The sequence below is a fragment of the Tachypleus tridentatus genome, chromosome 7 (assembly GCF_004210375.1).
Source record: "Tachypleus tridentatus isolate NWPU-2018 chromosome 7, ASM421037v1, whole genome shotgun sequence".
NCBI lineage: Eukaryota > Metazoa > Arthropoda > Merostomata > Xiphosura > Limulidae > Tachypleus > Tachypleus tridentatus.
The window spans coordinates 172,959,830-172,982,230 of NC_134831.1; the positions used below are offsets into that span (position 1 = coordinate 172,959,830).

General features: G+C 35.5%; 1 protein-coding gene across 3 annotated transcripts in view; it reads left to right on the forward strand.

Moving 5' to 3' along the window:
- LOC143257258 (uncharacterized) overlaps positions 1-22,401 on the forward strand; it is an 86,715-nt gene that overhangs the window by 12,526 nt on the left and 51,788 nt on the right. Inside the window, exons 2-4 of one of the 3 annotated variants that reach the window (XM_076515691.1) lie at positions 11,114-11,220; positions 13,255-13,877; positions 21,781-21,897. In XM_076515691.1, the coding sequence (XP_076371806.1) occupies positions 13,814-13,877; positions 21,781-21,897 (181 nt within the window). In that variant the 5' untranslated portion in view covers positions 11,114-11,220; positions 13,255-13,813. Of the gene's footprint in view, positions 1-11,113; positions 11,221-13,254; positions 13,878-21,780; positions 21,898-21,933; positions 22,049-22,154; positions 22,285-22,401 lie in introns of those variants that run through there. The other 2 variants (XM_076515694.1, XM_076515692.1) reach the window with 2 other exon arrangements.

The window sequence follows — 22,401 nt, forward strand, 5'->3', positions numbered from 1 at the left end:
ATGTAGCAGTGTAAGACTAAAGGGAAGGCAGTTAGTCATCACCACCCACCGCCAACCCTTGGGCTACTCTTTTACCAAAGAATAGTGTGATTGAATGTCGCATTATAACGCTCTCACGGCTGAAAGGCCGAGCATGTTTGATGTGACGGGGATTCGAATCAATCTGCGACCCTCGTATTAGAAGTTGAGTGTCTTAACCACCTGGCCATGCCGAGCCCATATTAAGCTGAGAATGCAAACTAATTAGGATACTAAAAATATAATAAACAAGTAGTTATATTAAACATTCTAAGAAATACTGTTAACTTTGTGGATACGATAAAACTAGCTTTGCGGTTAATCAGTTCTGAATGGTGAGTAAAAATAGTTCATAGTAAATAAACAGTAACGTCTTATTATGTATTAGTTCTGAAGTTTAAACGACTCGTAAAGAAGTGAAGATAATCACCCATTTAATCTGGTTCCAGCTGTGACAGTTGTTGTTCATGCAGTTTTATAATATAAACAGCATCTCATCTAACACTAGATTTATCATATCCCGGAGGGATATATGAGAACTAGTATTATGCGAAAGAACTCGACGGCACTGGCTATTGTAGATATACTGTGATCGATTTACTTTTTCATTAATTACACTTTTAAGCTCTTAGGACTATTTACTAAATAACAAATTAGGAACAGAACTCTTCGATAAATAATAAGAATTATGGTAGCCTAACTTAAATGCAAAATTTATGGTAGTGAAAAAAAATATATATTGAATATATTATAAATTGTTTCTAACACAACTGAACTCTGGCACTTTACAACACACATGGTAAGAGCAACAGGTAATAACAAATGGTTACACTCTAAACAGCAGTACAAAATTAAACTCGATAAAATAAAAAAAAAGATATAACTCTACGAACAAAGTAGCTATACAGCTCTAGTCAGGTTCTGTGATACCAGGAGGTAAACAGATGGTGATATAATAAATGGTGCAGTGTTTCGTTTTTACCTTATTTAATATGTAAGAAGCTAAATTATACCAACGTACTGACAAACAAAAATAACATAGTTTGTAAGACTTCATTTATTGTAAATAGATGGTAATTTTTATAAGTAACATTATCATAGAAATATTTATTTAGACCAACACAAAGCATTAATTTACCAAATATTAATCCTTTCATTATAATCGCTAATCCTCTTGAAGATAAAGAGAGAAAACAAGGGCTTTAAGAATAAAACACCTTAATGTCTATGGTTTAATCTTCTTTATCCTAGTATACTAGTATATCTATTGAAACATAAATAGATATTTTAATAGTTCCTGAAATATATTACAGATTACGGATTTAAAATTGTTTATCTATTCTTTTTAAACTAGGGTTAGTTTTACGCTTTCATCTAGACAAGCTGTGCATAACTTCACTGAGGTTTACACTAATTACTTGTAGTAGCTTATTTAATCCCAGGAATTGTGTAACTTTCCTTCTTAATAATCCCAGATTTCCATTACTTATGACGTCATGGTTACCGATGAGCACGTAATCAATAGGAGAATAAATATAAGGGTATGAACAACATTGGCATCTAGAAAGGGTAAAATATTGTGTAAACCGTAGGTGATTATGTTATTCAACATTATTGTAATTAAAGTTTATAATGTAATTGATGCTTCTGTCAGAAGAGTGTGTTTACTTTTACAAGTTTTAATCAATACATCTGATACAAAGTGTTTCTAACTATATATTTCAATACAACTTTTGTAAGTTAATGCAAACCTTATCTTTACGTTGAAGGTAAAAATAGGAAACCTTACAACCAGAGATATTTTGAAAGGAGGGCCTTCCTTTACCAGTTTTTGTTTTGTAGCTTCAAAACAATGACAAGCCACAAGTAACGGCTAGCGTACTTTGTCCACCAATCTTATGATACCAGAATTTATGTTTGATTGAATAAAGGAAAGTTAATTGGCCGATAGCTCTAATTAATGATGCCTTTAGTTTGATAAACCAACGTATAAGACTTTGTACTATGCTATCCTGGCTGTTTGTTTTGTGTTGCTGGTCAAAGGAGTAAACGCCGATTGAGAAAATAGATGGGTCATTTGTCTATATTTGTTAACTTCAAGGTATAAGTTAAAACAATGTTTTCATCCAACAGTCTTGATACCCAAATGGTACAGCGGTATGTTTGGGAACTTACCACGCTTTTTAACATAATATTTTTAGACAGTAGCTGTAAAGTAACGTTTATAAGTTATTACTTCATAAAGGTGATAATTTACGTGTTAGTCGAAATATACTTGATTAATATCTCTCAGAAATCATTGATTTTTGAAGTATACTATTGTAGAAATATTGTTCATTTTTCAAGTATACTATTGTAAAAGTATTGTGTTCATTGTTCAAGTATATTACTGTAGAAGTACTGTGTTCATTATTCAAGTATACAACTGTACAAGTATTGTGGTAATTGTTCAAGTATACTACTGTAGAAATATTGTTTATTGTTCAAGTACACTATTGTAAAAGTGTTCTTTGTTCAAGTATACTACTGTAGAAATATAATGTTTATTGTTGAAATATGTTATTGTAAAAATATAGTGTTCATTCTTGAAGCATACTATTGTGAAAATATTATTCCTTCTTGAAGTATACTATTGTAGAAATATAATTTTCCTTATCGAACTTTACTATTGTGGAAATATAATGATTTTCATGAAAGTGTAATATTGCCGAAATATAAGTTTTCATTGTTGAAATATTCTACTGTCGAAGTATTGTGTTCATTTTTTACCTTTTCTAGTCTTTCAGTTTCGATTCTGGCATCTGAAACAGTCTTTAAGCACTGGAAACAAGAAATCTTATAACTGAAAGAGCAAAACATTTTTGTGACGTAAATATTCTATTTCTAAAGTGTCCTTCACAGAAGTTACATAGAGATTGACAAAGATGAAGATAAACCGATATTATTAAGTTGTAGTCCTGGAAATAGTCTTGAAATCGTAGTGAAAGAATCCACTTTGAATGCAGAAAAATGCAATTATTCTTACCACTGTTTTGTTTCATATTTTTACTTTGTTAGATGTAAAACCGTGATGATAAATTGGACATTTGCCAAACTAATAATTTACGATACAGTTCTAGATTGAATGTCTAAAGACAGAAATCCCCGTCACACCAAACGTGCTCGCCCTTTCAGCCGTGGGGGCGTTATAATGTGGTGGTCAATTTTACTATTTGTTGGTAAAAGAGTAGCCCAAGAGTTGGCGGTGGGTTGTGATGACTAGCTGCCTTTCTTCTAGTCTTACATTGCTAAATTAGGAACGGCTAGCGCAGATAGCCCTCGTAAAGCTTTGCGCGAAATTAAAAACAGACAGACAAAGACAGAAGCGCCTAAAACCAGATGGTGAAACCGAAACCTTGTAAATTAAATAACAAATAATTCGATTTTACTTACAACTAGGAGAGTACACGAAAATGATTTCTTTACCTAATCAAATAATTTGTTGGTTATGACGAGGTGCTTTCCCTCTGCCGAGCATGGCCACGTGGTTAAGGCGCTTGACTCTTAACACGAGGGTCGCGGGTTCGAATCCCTGTCACATAAAACATGTTCGTCATTTCAGCCGTGGAGTCATTATAATGTAACAATCAATCCCACTATGCGTTGGTGAAAGAGTGGCCCAAGCGTTGACGGTGAGTGTCTTATACTGCTAAATTAGGGACAGCTAGCGTAGATAGTTCATCACCTCCCTACTCGTGGGCTACTCTTTTACCATAATATTGTGAAGAATACCAAATATATAATCTATTTTCAATTGCTTTAATTGGTTAAAAACTGCATTTCGAGACAGATGAAAATTCTGGTATTTTAAACTAAAACCTTTATTCCGCTAAAATGGAATAATTAAAATCTCAGAGAAATTAAAAAGATCGTTCTTTGCTACTGATCACTGGGCAACATAATTATTTTTAGGCTTAGTTGAATAAGCGTTTTTAATTAAAACGATAATATTCTGGATAACCTGATTCCTACTTTACTGCTTATGGATAGTTACTAAATTTATTGCTAAGCCTAAGCAGATTAAGTGCTTAGTTTGAAGCTAAGCCTGGTCAAAACTCATTTAATTGAACGAGCTTAATGCAAACATTTCATGCAGTACGGAAGCTGCCATCTTTATAAATCTTCTTATACGATTTATATTTTTACGTTAATTTAGTTGTTTCTCTTTCTCTACATAGTTTGTAATTGCATTTTCTCAATATACAGATAACTGGTTATGACACACGATCTGTCACAACATAGTACAGGGTGGCCCGTAAGTCCCTACCCATCCATATATCTTATGTATCCAGTGTATCTGTGTGCTGTCCCTCATTCTCGCTGCATAATATTATGCGACGTTATGTTCTGTGAGACATTTTCCCTTAATAGCAGGGGTTATTGTTCCAAATGCCGCGGTACCAGCTGCTATCAACTCATCATTAGTATTATAACGTTTTTTAGACACAATGTCCTTTATATATCCCCAAAGAGAGTTATCACATGTTGTACTTGTCACAATTCGCTCTTCAAGTGTAAACGGGCTTACATCGGCCATATTTTTCTGAAAAAAAGAAACAAATTTATAATACATGCGTAATTGAATATGACATATGGATGAGTAGGGACTTACGGCCCACCCTGTAGATACTCAAGGCTTAGGCTCTTTTAAACAACCTACTAGGTGTTATGCACCAGCTGTTACAAGATATTTAAAGTTCGTTCAAATAAACTCTAGCAACTTTAGAGTGAAACACGAAACGTGAGCACTTCATGATTAAAGAATTACGTATTGAGATTTCGGTTCTAACGACGGTCAGCTGATGGAGTCAGCAATGTTTAATGTTTTGTTTTAGCAATAACTGACAAGCGCAAAGACAGAGAAGCTTTTGTTTGAATTTCGTGCAAAGCTACACGAGGGCTGTCGGCGCTAGCCGTCCCTAATTTTGCAGTGTAAGACTAGAGGGAAAGCAGCTAGTCATCACTGCCCACTGCCAACTCTTGGGCTACTCTTTTTTTCCAACGAATAGTGAGATTGACTGTCACATAATAACACTCTCACAGGTATGACAGGGATACGAACCCGCGACCCTCATATTACGAGTCGAGTGCATTAACCACCTGGCCATGCCGTGCCAACATAGAAGCAAAAAGACAGAGAGGTAAATGAATGGATATACAAGAGATAAACAAGTCGGCAAACAAAGAAACAAAGAAATAAATAAAAAGACAGATAAACAAATAATTAGAAGGATAAACAGAGATAGTTATGCTGGCAAAGAAACAGAAAGTTAGATAAATAGATATAAATAAGATAGGTTGACAGACAAACACATAGATAGATTGAAAGGTGGACGGACAGGCAACAGATACAAAGATGGATAGATAGGCAGATAGATTGGTAAACAAGCAATTAAAGACACATACATACACATACATTTTTCGCGTATGATAATCTATATTATTAAAAAACCTTTGTACCTGTGTGTCTTTCGTAACAAAAATATCTCAACTTCCCAACCTATGATCATAACGAAGGGGTTCTTGGGTATGTGACAAGGGGATTTGAAACCCCCTAATTTTGTTAATTTTACGAATTTGACAACCATTACAGTTTTCTCCTTGTCTTATTGCCTATTTTCACTGTTCTTTGCTTCTATGTTTTTGTACAAACATTGACAAACTGTCTCTCACATCACACTCACATTTTACCTTTCACACGTTTTCGAACACTGCAAGTCAAATAAACACAACATAACCATAGAAAACACTCAAATACTAAATAAAGAAACAACCATAAACAAACGCAAAATTAAAGAAGCCTTACTTATACAACAATTAAAACCCAAAATAAACCAATATAAAGGAACGTCTTTATACCTGTATTAAATATAATAAAATAAAATTATATATTCAAACATCTAACACCGCCCTCTACATCCCGACAATCAGTTACACAACCCCTTCCAAACATGTGGTCAGCTTCCGGTCAGTTACCTCTTTCTTTCTTTGTGAACCTGACGATGACCGAAGAAGGTCGAAACGTTGTTCGCTCTTCTACGTAAAATATTTTCTCAACCCAAAGAGCTGTTTTTCCATACATATCTATGCTCTGCCCACCATGGATATCGAAATTAGGTTTCCAGCGTTGTAAGTCCTATAACGTACCGCTTTGCTATTGGGGGTGAAAAACACTAAGCATGTTATGAATGCCACAAAGTATTTAAATTACAGAAGAAAAATAAAAAGTCAAATATTTGAATTGTAAGATAAGGAGAAATTACGAAATCTACAAGAGAAAACGAGAATTTGAGGGAAATATTCTAATTACACCCGTAACTGTTTAACAGCTCAAAAACGAAATACGAATACACATCAGATTTTCGCATACAATCTCAGATGCCTTGATGGATTGTTAATTATCTGTACCTGTAATTATATGTATTTTCATTTCAATGAGTAGCTCGAGTGAGACGTGACACCATGTAGTTCCTTTTGACAGTTCTTAAGGCACTCAAGATAATTCTATTTTAGGATATCGTTGATCTGGAATCAGGTGAACAAAACTGGACCGTTCGTGAACAGGAGGTAACTTAGTGTACAACATACCGTATTTCTGTGTACTATATCTGTGAACGTTTTATCTACATAATGTTTCTTCGTAACAAAAAGAATGTCAGAGCAATCAAAATGACAACGAAAATTAATTGTGGCGTGGTTTACAAACTGTCACTTACTGAACTGTAGTGTGCATTATAAACTGTCACTTACTAAACATCTATGTGTGTTATAAACTGTCAGTTACTGACCTATGGTGTGGGTTACAAACTTATAGATGTACCTCAGGTAATTTAAAAATTTTCTTCGACTACCAAACAAATATAAGTGCCTGATATTTTGACAACATAATTGTTTAACAGGAGTAAGTGTTCATTTGAATGGAAGATTCATTATATTTGCTCTTTAAGTTGCCAATGGCAACTTTCTCTCTCTGACATACGAGTTTTGAGAAAAATTAACTTGCAGCTATTTATATTTTTTATTAAGTACCTATCGATAACTCATGATACAATTCTCTAGTTTTATAGCGTTAGAATCACATTTGAACAAAACTGCAAAACGTGGGTGTAAATGCAGCATGCTTACACGTATTTGAAGAAGTTTTTTTTTTCTTTTTCATATCGTTTTCTTCTGGCAACAAGTTCGTTTTAGATTAGAAATATGTATTTCTATGTCTATATGTTCATCAAACAGTAAGGGCTTTTACTCAATAAATCATCGAAAAACTGATCTCGGATATACGCGTTCAACCTGAGTATCTAATATTTGTTTTGGGAGGACAAAAACAATTAAATGCGAGTTTCTAAAAAAATTATATGTTATATAATAAATAAAACAGGGAATTTTTTCTTTCCTAGGTCTTCATGTTTACTCGTGTATACAGTCATGTGAAAAAGTTAGGACACCCTATGAAAACCTGTGTATTTTTGTAACATTTTTGGATATATAGATATTTAATATCAATTTTAACAACACTAAACAACTAAAACTGAAGAAAAGACTTTTCAAGATCTCCTGTAAATGTAATTCTACAAAATGCATATTCTAACTGAGGAAAAAGTTAGGACACCCCCACATTTATTCCCACTTAAAATGGCTCAACTCACACACAGGTGTATCACACCAGGTGCACATGATTAGACATCACTGATGATTAGAAGATTGTTACTCAGCATTTTGAATGAAGCTTGCCCTATTTAAACTTCATACATTTAGTTTGGTGTGCTCCTGACTGTTGAAGTGAGAGTGAGCACCATGGTGAGAGCAAAAGAGCTGTCTGAGGCCTTCAGAAAGAAGATTGTAGCAGTTTATGGGTCTGGTAAGGGATTTAAAAAGATCCCAAAAGAATTTGAAATCAGCCATTCCAATGTCCGGAAAATAGTCAACAAGTGTAGGGCTTTCAAAACAACTGCCAACATGCCCAGGTCTGGTCGTCCAAGCAGGTTCACCCCGAGAGCAGACCGCAAGATGCTAAAAGAGTTCTCCAAACACCCTAACACGTCATCACGGGACCTACAGCAGGCTCTGGCTACTGTTGATGTGAAAGCGCATGCCTCTAAAATCAGAAAGGGACTGCACAAGTTTAACTTCCATGAGAGATGTGCAAGGAGGAAACCTTTGCTCTCTAAGAGAAACATCAAGGCCAGACTGAAGCTTGTCAAAGAGAATGTAGAAAAATACCAGAACTTCTGGAATAATGTTCTTTGGTCAGATGAGTCCAAAATTGAACTATTTGGACATCAGAATAGAGGACATGTTTGGCGTAAACCAAATACAGCATTCCAGGAAAATAACTTCATACCAACTGTGAAGCGTGGTGGTGGAAGTGTCATGGTTTGGGGCTGCTTTGCTGCAGCAGGACCTGGACAGCTCATAATCATAGAATCCACCATGAATTCTACTATGTATCAGAGGGTGCTTGAGGATCATGTGAGACCATCTGTACGAAAATCAAAGCTGAAGCGGAACTGGACTCTGTAACACGACAATGACCCAAAACATACCAGTAAATCCACCAAGGACTGGCTGAAAACTAAGAAACGGAGAGTCCTGGAATGTCCGAGTCAAAGCCCAGATCTTAATCCCATTGAGATGCTGTGGGGTGACTTGAAATGGGCTGTACATGCAAGAAACCCCTCAAACATCTCACAGCTGAAAGAATTCTGCATTGAGGAGTGAGGCAAACTTTCTTCAGACCGATGTCAGAGACTGGTAGATGGCTACAAGAAGCGTCTCACTGCAGTTATTTCATCCAAATGGGGTAACAATAGCTATTAGGGGGTAGGGTGTCCTAACTTTTTCCTCAGTTAGAATATGCATTTTTGTAGAATTACATTTAGAGAAGATCTTGAAAAGTCTTTTCTTCAGTTTTAATTGTTTAGTTATATTCCTATAATCTCTCAGTATTGTTAAAATTGAGATTAAATATCTATATATCCACAAATGTTACAAAAATACACAGGCTTTCATAGAGTGTCCTAACTTTTTCACATGACTGTAACTAGTGAGAAATGACGGAGCAAGTACCACACCAAACCTCATAGTTTACCCTAACCTTACATTTCATAGCTAACTGAAATAAATATCTTTTTTCGAAATCAAGCTTAACCAACAATGAAGAAATCTGTAATTAAAGCAGTCAATCATCGGTAAATTCCTTTGTGAGCCAATCAAAATTAAGATATTTCATAAAATAAATTCGTAACGTATTCATAGAATAATTATTGGTAAAAATCGGTTAGATTAACAACTTCTAATGTATAAAAAAAGCCAGTGCGTTTTGGTAATAATAAATTCCAACAATTGTTTTCTGTCATGTTGCTTAGCAGCAAAATTATAACCTAATATTGTTTTTAATATGTGTACTGAAACTATAAAATAAAATGTATGGATTGATGATTTGTTGATTTCGTTATTTAGAGTATCCGTTGATTAAAGAAGTTTGTTTTTCGTTAAAATATTGGTGTTATAATGGAAAAAAGCTTAATTCAGAAATGGTTTAAGTTTAAAATTGAATCGATATATTTATTTTCACGATACATTTTATACAGTTAGCTTTAGACTAGAAGATCCCACACTACGTCTGTACTTTAAACTTGTTATTAAAAAAAATCCCGTGGCAGATGTTTAGTTTCACAAGAAAATGGACTTCCCAACTGGAGTGTTCAGGACTATTAATGTCCCCTTCGCCCATTTTTATAGAAACACTCAATGCACTTACAAGGTTTCGAGGGGCACCCGTTTGGTGGCTCCCTCGCGTCTCTCCATTAAAATCGTAATAGGCAAACATTAATCGAACTATTCTATGTGGATAGATTCATTTTGAGTTTTATGACTTCTATTCCGAAAAATGAAAGAAATCAAGCTTGATGTCGTGACGTGACACACACACTTGCTTTTTGTTCAGGTTAGACTCCTATGTGTTATGCTGTTCGATTTATTTTTACATTAGCGTTTAACAAAGCAGGGCCATAAGACGAGTGTCTGTGTGTGCGTGAATGTTTGAAATGAGTGATTTAAACGAAGATTCTTTTTTCTTAAAATTAGAAAATAAGTACTAGTTGTGCACTCAGATTGTTAAAAGTCGATTATATATAATTTTTAAGAATACATTATTATGTTTTTTTTAATATAGTAAATTTTAATAAAGTAATATATAAGCTCTTCAGAGTGGCGGGAACCACTGTTGAATGGTTAATGAACATTATTTAATTTAAGTGAAACGAGTTTGTCAATACCTTCAAAATGTTTCATCAGTTTGGATGGAATTTACCACATTTTTAGTAAACACTATACATAAAAGTGAAATATTATTGTAGACAAAAGTACGTGTACATCTTGAAAGAGACTTAAATAGCACTCTTGGGCCTTTTTACTCTATTATAAGTCAAGAAGTATAAAAGATAGTGCATAGGGCAGGCATTCGGAGACAAAGTTTCAACTCTTTTAACCGTACAAAGGAAAAAGATATTTGACATTTGGTAGTAATAAACCTTTATTTTTTATGTTTTAAGATTAGGTATATAATATACGTGTTACAACAACAGAATAATATTAATTATCATTTATTCACAACTTAAAACTCTTTAAACGATTCCATAGCGTGAATAATAGTAAGCCTATTTGAGTCTAATTTAAGCACTAGGCCTATTACGAAACGTATTGTAAGGCTTAGCTGAAACACTGCTTAGTAAATTTTATTTTGTATTTGTCTGCAACTCGCTGTCATAAACCTTCTGAATTAAACTATTCTGCTGTTATGTCACTGAAATTATCAAAAAAATGAAGAATAAAAATATTTTTAAGAAATCAACACAAATATTGAGCATTTAACATGAACACCATACTTAGTCTTAGAAAAATCAGATGATTTATATTGTGAAGCGTTCTCGACAGTGACAAAGATAATAACTTTTTTTATAGTTAGTGATACCACACTATAAATACTTTTAAATGCGTCACCTATACTCAATGTACTCCTTAATATCTCTGTTAAACATTTTCTATCTACCTACAGGTTAATTCTGTAATATACCTATAAGGAATGCTTATTACTGGAGCAAGAGATACATTAGGCTAACTGCTGTGTTTACCTTGAGGAGTCAAAGCCCAGATTGTAGCGAGGTAAGTCCGAAAGTTTATAGTTGTTTCATCCAGGGATAAATAAACAGATATGTAGATAAATAGGTATTGACGACATAGGTGCAATGTGATAGATAAAAATATACTGATATTGGTTCATTTCTCTTTGACAAACACTGGCAACTATATAGTCGGTGAGAACTCCCTATAGAACCATACATACTGTAGTAAGCAAGTATTTCCTTAAGGTTTGATTGAAAAAGCGCATAGCTATTGTTTCGTACAAGCTGCGTCACATTTTATGTATGTATGTATGTTTTTAAAATCGAACCGCTGATTTTAGCGTTGTAAATCCGGAGACATACTGCTCTACTACTTTAAGACTAATCGTTTGACCATTTTTAATTACTTATGAATTATTTTATACTGAAACAAATACCACGAATTTCAATCCTTTAATATTATAGTAGCTTTTGAGTTGAGTTGAAACACGCAATAAGAAATATTTGTACTTTATACACAGTGGTGAAATCATAAAAACATTGACCCAAATAAAAATTTTATGAGCCTAACAACTTTTCGGGATAATTAACTCCGAAACTTCTGATCTATAGCTAACTTTATATTGCAACTAGTTTTACATGTTAAGTTCTGTGAGTTTTAACCCTTTTCATTTACACTGTTTTAAGTTGTTTTATTTGTTTCTTTGTTTCAGAATTATCACGCAAAGCTACAGAAGTGACTATTTGATCGTCTAATTTTGGGGCCTGGCATGGCCAGGTGGTTAAGATACTCGACTCGTAATCCGAGAGTCGCGGGTTCGAATCCCAGCGACAACAAACAGGCTCGCCCTTTCAGCCGTTTAGGAGTTATAATGTTACAGTCAAATTTCATTATTCGGCGGTAAAAGAGTAGCACAGCAGTGGCGGTGATGACTAGCTGCCTTCACTCGAGTATTACACTGCTAAATTAGGGACGGCTAGCACAGATAGCCCTCGTGTAGCTTTGCGCGAAATTCAGAAACCTCTAACTTTGATCAAATAGATTAGAGGAAAATAACTTTGTTAAAGTGCTTGGACGTTTACTGTCATCGTTATGCTGCACTCATGGCGACACACGGAGAAATGAAGGAATATGAACCACGAGCCTTCAAATTTATAATCCGTGAAGAACCCAATAACATTTGTTCATGAAATACATTATTTTGAAGTTAGATGGAATGCTTTTAAGTCGTTTATGTGTACAAATATTCGTTTCTTAATTTATTTCAGTTTACTGTCAAATATTGCTAGCGTTCTTTGCCCTTGTTTAGCTAATCTAGAAGAGTGTGTGTGTGTTTCTTATAGCAAAGCCACATCAGGCTATCTGCTGATCCCATCGAGGGGAACCAAACCCCTGATTTTAGCGTTGTAAATCCGGAGACATACCGCTGTACTAGCGGGGGAGGAGCTAGAAGATGCGAAACAGTTAAACCAAGCCTTCTCGTTTCTACTACATACCAATAATTTTAAATAATACAGGAAATAATAGTGCAAAATGGCATAGCTTCAGATATATCGTTTTAAACTAGATGGATATTTTTTAACTGCAGTGCTGAGTTTCGTGGAAGGTATTCGTGATGGCGAGAAACCCACTTGAAGTAAAAAATGTATTCTCAAGACGTCTGGTATGGGTATTTAAACTTTTAATTAAAATAATTTCAGAACAACGTTTCAATACCCATACCAGCCGTCTTGAGAATACAAATAGGCGAAGAGTCAACCGAGATTTGAAAGTAGGTTCTTGTACAATGCGAACAACCGACCAATATTTGAAACTAACTTCAAAAAAGCACAAGTGTGCACGTGTGTGTATAATATATGTATTCACTCACCTTCACAAAATCTTAGCCACTTAACTGTAGTCTCAAGTTTTACGTATTAGTTGCTATGACAACTTAGTGTTATATTTTAGTCTTTGGAATCCTCATTGGTAGCCACATTGTTCGCTGTGTAACTTGTAATTTGTCGTGAATATAAAAACAGATATTTTTACGTCAAGTTTATGTAGTTTTTGTTCTTCTTTTGTTTGCTTTAGGTAACAAGATTCGAGAATCGGAACAGAAACTGCAGAACAAAGATTTATATTGAAGGTTCAACGTGATAGAAACAATATCAGTTAGTGCGAAGACAATATCATTGTTGAATATATAATCTGTTGATTCCTCACGCTAAGGTTTTATCTGGGAAAACTAGAATTACTTGGAGAAAAGAAGTTTGTTTTTGTTTATTTATTTACGAAAAGATCTGTGCTACCCCAAGAATAAGTGATCCATTTTTCTCTTATACTGCTAAACAAATCGGCGATTCAACCCATTTCTCGTTTAATACACTACAACGACAACAACAAAGAGAAAGATAACTGCACTCTTTCGTTGCTCGTAGCGACACGTCGGTTATACATTAGCACCTAGTGATTCAACATTATAATTAATTGTAACTAAAGGAGAAATAAAATTGTTTGAACACTATAAGTTCAACAACTAATCAAGAAAATTAAATATGACAACTACAAGGTAACAAACATATCATCAGATAACAGAAGGAAACTAACAAGAGAGCTTTTATCAGTCAAGAATTTTGAAGGCATTTGAAAAATGAGTCTTGGATACTTCCCCATAATTAATTTCCTCGTCGTGTTTCAACAGACTATCTGTTCAGGTAGGTTTAATAATCAGTGTAATTTAATAATACATTAAGATAGTAAAACGAAGACAGAGCATATCAGAAACCATGTTTTCATATGCTTTTCGACTGACTTTCGAGAAACTATATTAAGAAGTGTTTTATCAAAATTAAGCATGCGAGATATTGGAGCCAATATATCTAACCCTGAACTGTTTACTTCTGCCCGTTTCTACAGATGTGTTTCAAAAGAACTGTCACATTCTGAGCAACAAAATAATATTATAAAAGTTTTACTAAATTAGGAGCTTCATTTTCAACTGTAAGTATAAAAACGGTATAGTTCTGCCAGTGAAATAAGTGTATCTTAACTATTTTCAAACTTCTCACAGCCCGAATACTGACAAACAGTATAAGTAGTTTGTTTGTTTGGAATTTCGCGCAAACCTGCAAGATGAATATGCGCTAGCCAACTCTTGTGTTACACTTTAACCAACGAATATTGGATTAAGTGTCACATTAAAACGCGTCCATGGCTAAAAGGGCGAGAAAGTGCGTTGTGATGGAGATTCGAACCTGCGGCCCTCAGATTACGAGTCGAGCGCCCTAACCACCTGGCCATTATAGACAGTAAGACTTCAAATTAATAAGTTATACTGAAGATAAAAATGTAAAAAAAAAAAATATCTTACATTTTGTAATAAAGTTTTGTAATAAAGCTACTCGTTCCATAACTATAGTCATCAACCCATCTTGGGCTACTTTTACCAACGAATAGTGGGATTGACTTAATGATATTTAGATAATAGTTTGTGTTTCCATAATTATTAAATAAAGGTGTTTAGATAATAGTTTGTGTTTTTTAATAAAGGTGTAAAAGAGTAACAGTAAGTTACAGTTTTAGATGAAAACACGTAATAGCCGTATGTAGATTTTCAAAACTTTCTAATATATACTCCTACTAGCCGCTTCTTCTTTGAGATACACTTTGAATAAAATCGTAACAAAAGTCCTATACTTTTCATTTGATTTCAACCCCCGCCTTGATTACAGACGTCGAAGCTATATTGCGGAGTAGCCACCCACCGGGTAAATTTGTATATTATATTAAACTTTTCGTGTTTGTTTGTCGTTAAGATCAAAACTACATGATCAGCCGTGCTTTGGTCCCGCGGGTAGCGAAATAAGATTTATAACGTTATAAGCCCTGAGGTTTGTCTCCGAGACAGAGAAACTGTTATTTACGAAATACAGCACAGAAACACACAAAACGTTCACCTGTATTTATTCTGAGCATCGACCTTTACATGGAAATCCCAAATAGTATTACACAACAATATATACATATATATGCATATGTTGTACTAAATATATATATGTTGCACTAAATATATATATACATGTGTTTCACTAAATATATATATACATGTGTTGCACTAAATATATATATATATATACATATGTTGAACTATATATATACATATGTTGTACTAAATAAGGTACGTTGAATAAAACTAACTCAGACATAAGTGACGTCACTCAGATTTTCAAAAGGCAATAAATGTTTAAAATGTAAAAAAAAGGAAAAGGTCGAAGGTCAAAATAAAGGGCTGTGTACTTTTACCCCTTGAATTTCGTTTTGAATTTTCAACTTTATCGTTCTAGCTTCTTTAACTAAACTTTCAAAGTAGTGAAAAACAGCGTAAAAAAAACAAACCTTGTCAGGCAACGTGTACAGTCTGAGCCTATGGTGGGAGGTTACCTGCATCATTACCGGTACTATTTTTTGCCCTTATAAATTCACGGTGCCTCCTCCGCCCATACTCTGTAGTGTTAAAATTTAGATTTTAATTTAGAGTACCAGCATCAAGATGGTGGGTGATGTATTGCAAGTTTGCCTTCCACCAGTAAAACGCAACATTTTTTTTTTCATAAATAGCTCACGGCGTTGGTGGATTTTCGTTATAAATTAATAAATCCTAAACACACTATTTGCCCAATACGTTACAAAATTTAAAAAGTGCATATATATAAATTAAAAAAATCACTTAACACTTACTGTCCGTTATTTTCATGATGCTTTACAACTGTCCACTGGACTTATATCACGTGACTTGTTACCTTGATGAACCTCTTTTTTTATGTAAATAATTTATTGCGACTTCCATGCCTCCCATTGGCACAGAGGTACACTGCTGACGAAAATCTTAAGGCCAATGAATATAAATAAAAAACATGAATATTGCGTTGTTAGACTCAACTACTTATCTGAGTAGAGCTTCGAAAAATGAAAATAAGAAAAGGGAAAATAAAAATAAAAAACTTTTTTAGCATTTAATAAGGAAAATGTGAACACTATGAAAGTAGTCTAAATGCTAGATGGTGAAAAGTTTAAGACCATACTGAAAAGAAGTCCTAAACAGGGTAGAAAATACCCAACAAGAGGTCTCAGTGGTGAGTCGCACAGCCGTTATTGCGAATAACTTCAAACATTCGCTTTGGCATGGTCGATATAAGCATTTGCAGAAGGCTGGCTGGAATGTTATTTCAAGGGGTGAAGATGGCTTCACAAACACCATGCACTGTTTGGAATTGACGTCCATTTCTATAGACTTCCCTTGCCATCCACCCCCAAACATTTTCAAGGGGGTTCAGTTCGAGCGAACACGCACGCTGGATGGTCCAAAAGAATCACTTTATTCACCATGAAAACGTCCTTTGTCCTGCGGGCATTGTGGATTGCAGCGTTGTCCTGCTGAAAGATCCAGTCTTTTCCACACAAGGGAGGGCCTTCAGTCAATAAGGATGCTCTCTCCAACATGCCAATGTAGCCAGCTGCTGTTTGACGCCCCTGTGTAACCTGAAGCTCCATTGTTCCATGGAAGGATAAATCACCTCAGATCATGATGGATGCTCCTCCACTGTGTCGTGTAGAAAATATCTCCGGTGGGATATCCTTATTGTGCCAGTAACGTTGGAAGCCATCTGGACCATCCAGGTTAAATTTTTTCTCATCAGAGAACAAAACCTTCGTCCACTTTTCTACATCCCATGTTTGGTGCTTCTCAGTAATGTTTAACCGAGCTGTTTCGTGGTGTGGAAGGAAACGTGGCCTTTGAAAACGTTTACGGTTTTTAGAGCCTTTCTCTCGTAGACGCTGTTTTATTGTTCTTGAGCTGCATTCTGCGTTATAAGGGCCTTAATCTGGTTCGACGATCGGCTGGTGTCTTGCCGGAGAACCCATCGAATCCTCCTGCTCAATGCCGGCGAAATTTTCTTTGGCCAACCACTTTAAATTCTCGTTCTGTATCTCTCAAGGTTTCTCAAGAAATTTGCAGCAGCTGTTTTACTGCGCCCAATCTAACCAGCGAGGGCACGTTGAGAGAGACCTTGCTTTTGCAGCTCGACAATTCTGTCACGTTCAAACTCTGTTAACTTTTTAGCCTTTGCCATGTTTTTACCCAATGTAACACAGAAGATGTCCAGTGGGAGATGTTGACAACGCTAATGCTTGAAGACAAATGACTAAATTTCGTTACGTGTTTACCGATTAACGCTTCGTTTCAGTCTGGTCTTCAACTTTTGACCAGCTAGTATTTAGGCTAATTTCATAGTGTTTACACTTTCCATATTAAATGCTAAAAAAATTTTATTTTATTTTCCCTTTTCTTATTTTCATCTTTCGAAGCTCTACTCAAATAAGTGGTTGAGTCTAACAACGCAAAATGCATATTTTTTCTTTATATTCATTGGCCTTAAGATTTTGGCCAGCAGTGTATATCTATTGACCAGAAAATGTATCGTTTCATGAAGTATACACATCTGTAGTATCATAATGGTGAACACACACAAGGTTTTTGTCCGGGAAAGGTTACAGTTATTACATTATGTATTAAATCGAATAACCATCCAACTCCCCTACAGTTAAAGTTTCTGTCCTAATTAGAGAAGTTCTAACTGTACGAGATCCCAACGTAGGTACCTAAATATGTAATGGAATTACCAAAGAAAAATAAATCATATCAAGAAATTTATGAATTATATCTATTCATCATGAAACCTTACGTTTACAGATGTTTGTACAAAATTTCAAACAAGTTATGAGACACTTACCACTAACAACGAGGGAGAAGTAAAAGTTACACAAATCTTCTAACTTACAGTAGATAACCCGATATAGCATTTATATAGAAAACATACACACACGTTTGTAATATGGGTTGGATTTTGGATAGGATTACAGTGGGATAAGGGATAAAAAAAAATCGCTCTCTCTCTCGCGTGTGCGTTACGTCGGGTGTGTAAACAACGATAGTTTTTGTGTTAGAGTTTTATTGAAATAACGAAAACCCTAGCACTTTACTGGGAAAGAGAAACCGCTAGTGTGTGGCTTTCATTGTGATGGGATATACTAGGCAATTTGTTGCTTTTTTGTGGAATGTACTTGTTAATCCGGTTTGTTTACATGCACCTATTAATTAGACTTTGTAAACTGTAGGTAATAACTCGGTTTCGGGACGTGTACTTTTTAATTGGGTTAAAGTGGAATAGGATGTGATGGTTTAAGGGGGACACTCTTGTTTAACTTATAAAAGTGATATTGATATATTTCTACTGGGGGTGAGGGTGGAGATAAGGGTAGCAGGATAGAAGGAGTAAAGCAGAAAGTTAAGTAGCTTATGGCATAAATAGTCTGACAATGTTGACTTTCCTAAACTCCGCCTAACGTAGTACTTGTATTTGGAAGTAACTCAGTGCACGTTACAACCGTTTATACTCGGCCCTGGCAAAAGCTTGTGGTTAGGGCACTCGACCAACAACCTGTGTGTTGCAGGATTGGAAACAGTAGCAGAACGTACTCGTCCTTCCAGGCGCAGGGAATTTATAGGAAGTGCAGATATGGTAGAGGTTCGGGCCACAGTCCAGAAGAACATTATAAAGAAATAAAACCGATTTTAGTATTATAAACCCACTGAAAGAATAGTACGGAAATTCGGGCTTTGTGTTATTATTTTAGGAATATCGTCTTGCAAAACGTATTATACCTCTGGTATCGAACTGGTGGGAGGGGCAATCCAGATAGAAAAGTCTTTTTTTTTCATTGAAGTAATTGCTTTAAAACTATCTTCGAAATGAGTGACTTTAAAAATTTGGACTTACTAAGTGACTTTCGTTGAGATGGTGTCCTCCATGTTTATAGGGCTACGATCCCCTATAATATGCTATCAATATCCGTGATGGGCAGAACACGGACAGCTGATTGCGTTGCTTTGTGCGTGACATTGTGTGTTTGAAGTTAAGCACAAAGCTACACAGTGATCTATCTATGCTCTGCCCCACGGTATCGAAACCCGGTTTCAAGCGTTTTAAGTCGTAGACATATCGCTGTGCCACTGGGTTGGGTTGGATGGGGGCTTGTATTTAACAACGATCGAGACGAAAAAAACAACAATGTTTTATTCAAGTAAGGAAAATAACAGTTAAAAACCAAATGAACGACTTTGCACTTGAAGACATGGTTACTGATTGGTTGATGTAGGTTTGTTTGTTTGTTTTTGAATTTCGCACAAAGCTACTCGAGGGCTATCTGTGCTAGCCGTCCCTAATTTAGCAGTGTAAGACTAGAGGGAATGCAGCTAGTCATCACCACCCACCGCCAACTCTTGGGCTACTCTTTTACCAACGAATAGTGGGATTGACCGTTACATTATAACGCCCCCACGGCTGGGAGGGCGTGCATGTTTGGCGCGACGGGGATGCGAACCCGCGACCCTCAGATTACGAGTCGCACGCCTTAACACGCTTGGCCATGCCGGGCCTGGTTGATGTATCTTGTTGGGTTTTTTATGTACTGTTACAGCCTTCAGATTTGGAGTTCCTATTGATACCGATTAAGAGGAAAATACATTTCTCACCTACTACACTCCAGTAAATTTCGAAACATAAAAGCCGAATTCGAGCCTGGGAATTAAATTCAGTTTTCTGTGTAAAGACTTTTAGTCGGGGCCAAATTTAGCACAATAGAATATAGATATACAGTAGACCTTGATGAATAACAAGAAGACTTGGAACACTAGCAGCATCAGGAAGTGAATATATTAACATCCACTCGCTTCATACGGTTTTTATACTCAATACGTAGAACCAAACAACTTTCATAGGTTGCACAGGGCTTGCACTAGTGGGGGATCAGACCCCCTAAAATGTCACCCAGCCCCTTAATCTAATGCCGTCCATTAGTTTTCGTACCAGTAATAATCAGACCTAGTAAAAAGGTTCGGTATCCAAAAACTCATCACAAGTGAACTATTAAAATGTACATACTGAACCTGACAAACTCCATTATTGCTTTTTACACTCTTTTTGTCTGGAAATGAACACCTGACTTTCTGAAAAACAAAAACAAAACCGATTACTTGTAAGTTTTTTCTCTTTTTTTTTTTTTCTTACACGAACAACATCAGAATTATGTCGTTCCATCATCTAAATGATTTTGTGGCAACTTGTCGACTTTAATAGTGGAATTGATCGCATCTTATAACGTTCACACGGCTAAAAAGGGCGAGTATAGTTGGTGAAGCAGGGATTCGAATCCGTGACCCTCAGTTTGCGAGTGAAACGCCATAACTATCTAGTAATGCCAACCCAATAAAAATATAAAATCCAGGGTTTAGTACCCGCGACGAACGTATTGCAGAAAGTCCATTTATAGCTCTGAGCTGAAACAAACAAGTAACAATGCGGCGGTCAAAACTAAGCAATTACGAAAATTGTATGCTGAGAGATGAACTGTTCTTTGGTTGTTGTTAAGCGTAAGTCTCAACAACGGGTCATTTGTGCTTTGTCCACTGCAGGTATCTAAACCCGAGTTTTACCGTTTTAAGCCTCTATACTTACAGTGGAAGCAAGAAGAAAGTCGCCTCGTGAAACTCAAAAACGTAAAAATAATGTTTTTCAACATTTTAGTGTATGTATTGTCGGTGACATTTTTATATCGTACAGCGTGATTCAAAATTATCTTGCAATTTTAAAATTTAATAAATAAATAAGTAATTAAATGCAAACAAGCAGTTGTAAGCCTTTTGTATCCTTAAGCACTTTTTATTATCATGTTTTGTTTTCGCCCAAGTGAGTCGTGTTACTTCGTGCTGTAGCAACAATGCAACACGTATTTTTGTAGCAGCCATGCAAGAAAAGGCTTAATACATCGAGATGCTTCAACAGTCCGACCATCTTGTCTCACATCCACCCTATGAACTCCCGTCCAGTACTGAATTCAGGGGTGTGGAAAGGGTGATTTGCCCTTTATAAAATGTCTTCTATGAAATACAGTATTTTACACTTTGTCAAATTTTAGTTTTAATTCACCTCTCCAGTTTCACTTACCCTCCTGCTTCCTGTGGAAATGCCCAGATTCAACACTGATCCTGGATGTGTATTTTTTCGTGCCCCACATTCGGGTAGGACATAAGCTAGAGATGTGTTGTCTTCATCTGTGTTGTCAGGGGTGGTTGTCACTTTACATGGTATCACTACTTAATGAACTGAAAAATAAAACATGAAAATATAGACTGTTCAAGTTTGACTAGAAGATATTGAAAACTGCATGGTTGTGCTTATTAATTTATTAAATTTTTAAATGAAAAGACAATTTTGGACCATCCTGTATATTTTATATCAGTTTTTTCGAACAGTGCAGTCGATTATATATTTTAATCAGTAATAATTTATTGCACGTGTTCTCGAGCATATCTTAGAATTCGGTGCTTCTATATCTGACAGCAGGTGAAATTATACCTACATTTTATCAGGAGAGTTATATGTCTACTTCGATTATCACAAAATAAACAGCAACAGTTGGAAACAAAGAAAACCCGTCCAATAAGCATTTTTCTCTCTGTGTGTGGACACGAATAATGTTAGGCTCATTTTTTTTCAGAATCACCCTGTGCTCAAGGTTATTTCCCATGTAACAACAGCGACATCTGTATCGAACAACGTTCCAATTGCGACGGTGAAGAGGATTGCCCTGATGGCTCAGATGAAATCAGTTGTGGTAAGAACTGTAGGTTTTAAAGTCCTTTCTCGTGTTTTGGTTTATTTCGTATTAAGTTCGTGACTCTGTATTATCATACTGGAGTATAGAAGTATAAGGAAATAACAGAATTAGTGAAAGTTAATAGCTCGTGCAGGATGTAAAATCACGTGTATGTATGCGTATCTAATGAACGTATAGGATGGACCAGCTAACAGATACTTGGTCTAATTACGTGGAATTAATTAGCTTTATAAAAACCTCGTTAATTATAATGACACTTACAGCCATTCGCTAAACTTGAACTTTCGATTTCCTTGCTAGCAATTGCTGCAACATTACGTAAGCAATAGTATAGAGTTGGTAACAAGATGGAATTCTCGGTTACGGCGGCACTTGAAACTTTCGGTAGGATTAGAGTAATTTAATAAGATACATTTATTCCTTGTTATCACCTTTATGTGCTTCAGCAATACCAAGCGCTGGGCGCGCGTCCAACTGGTTCGATTTTATTACTCATCGGGA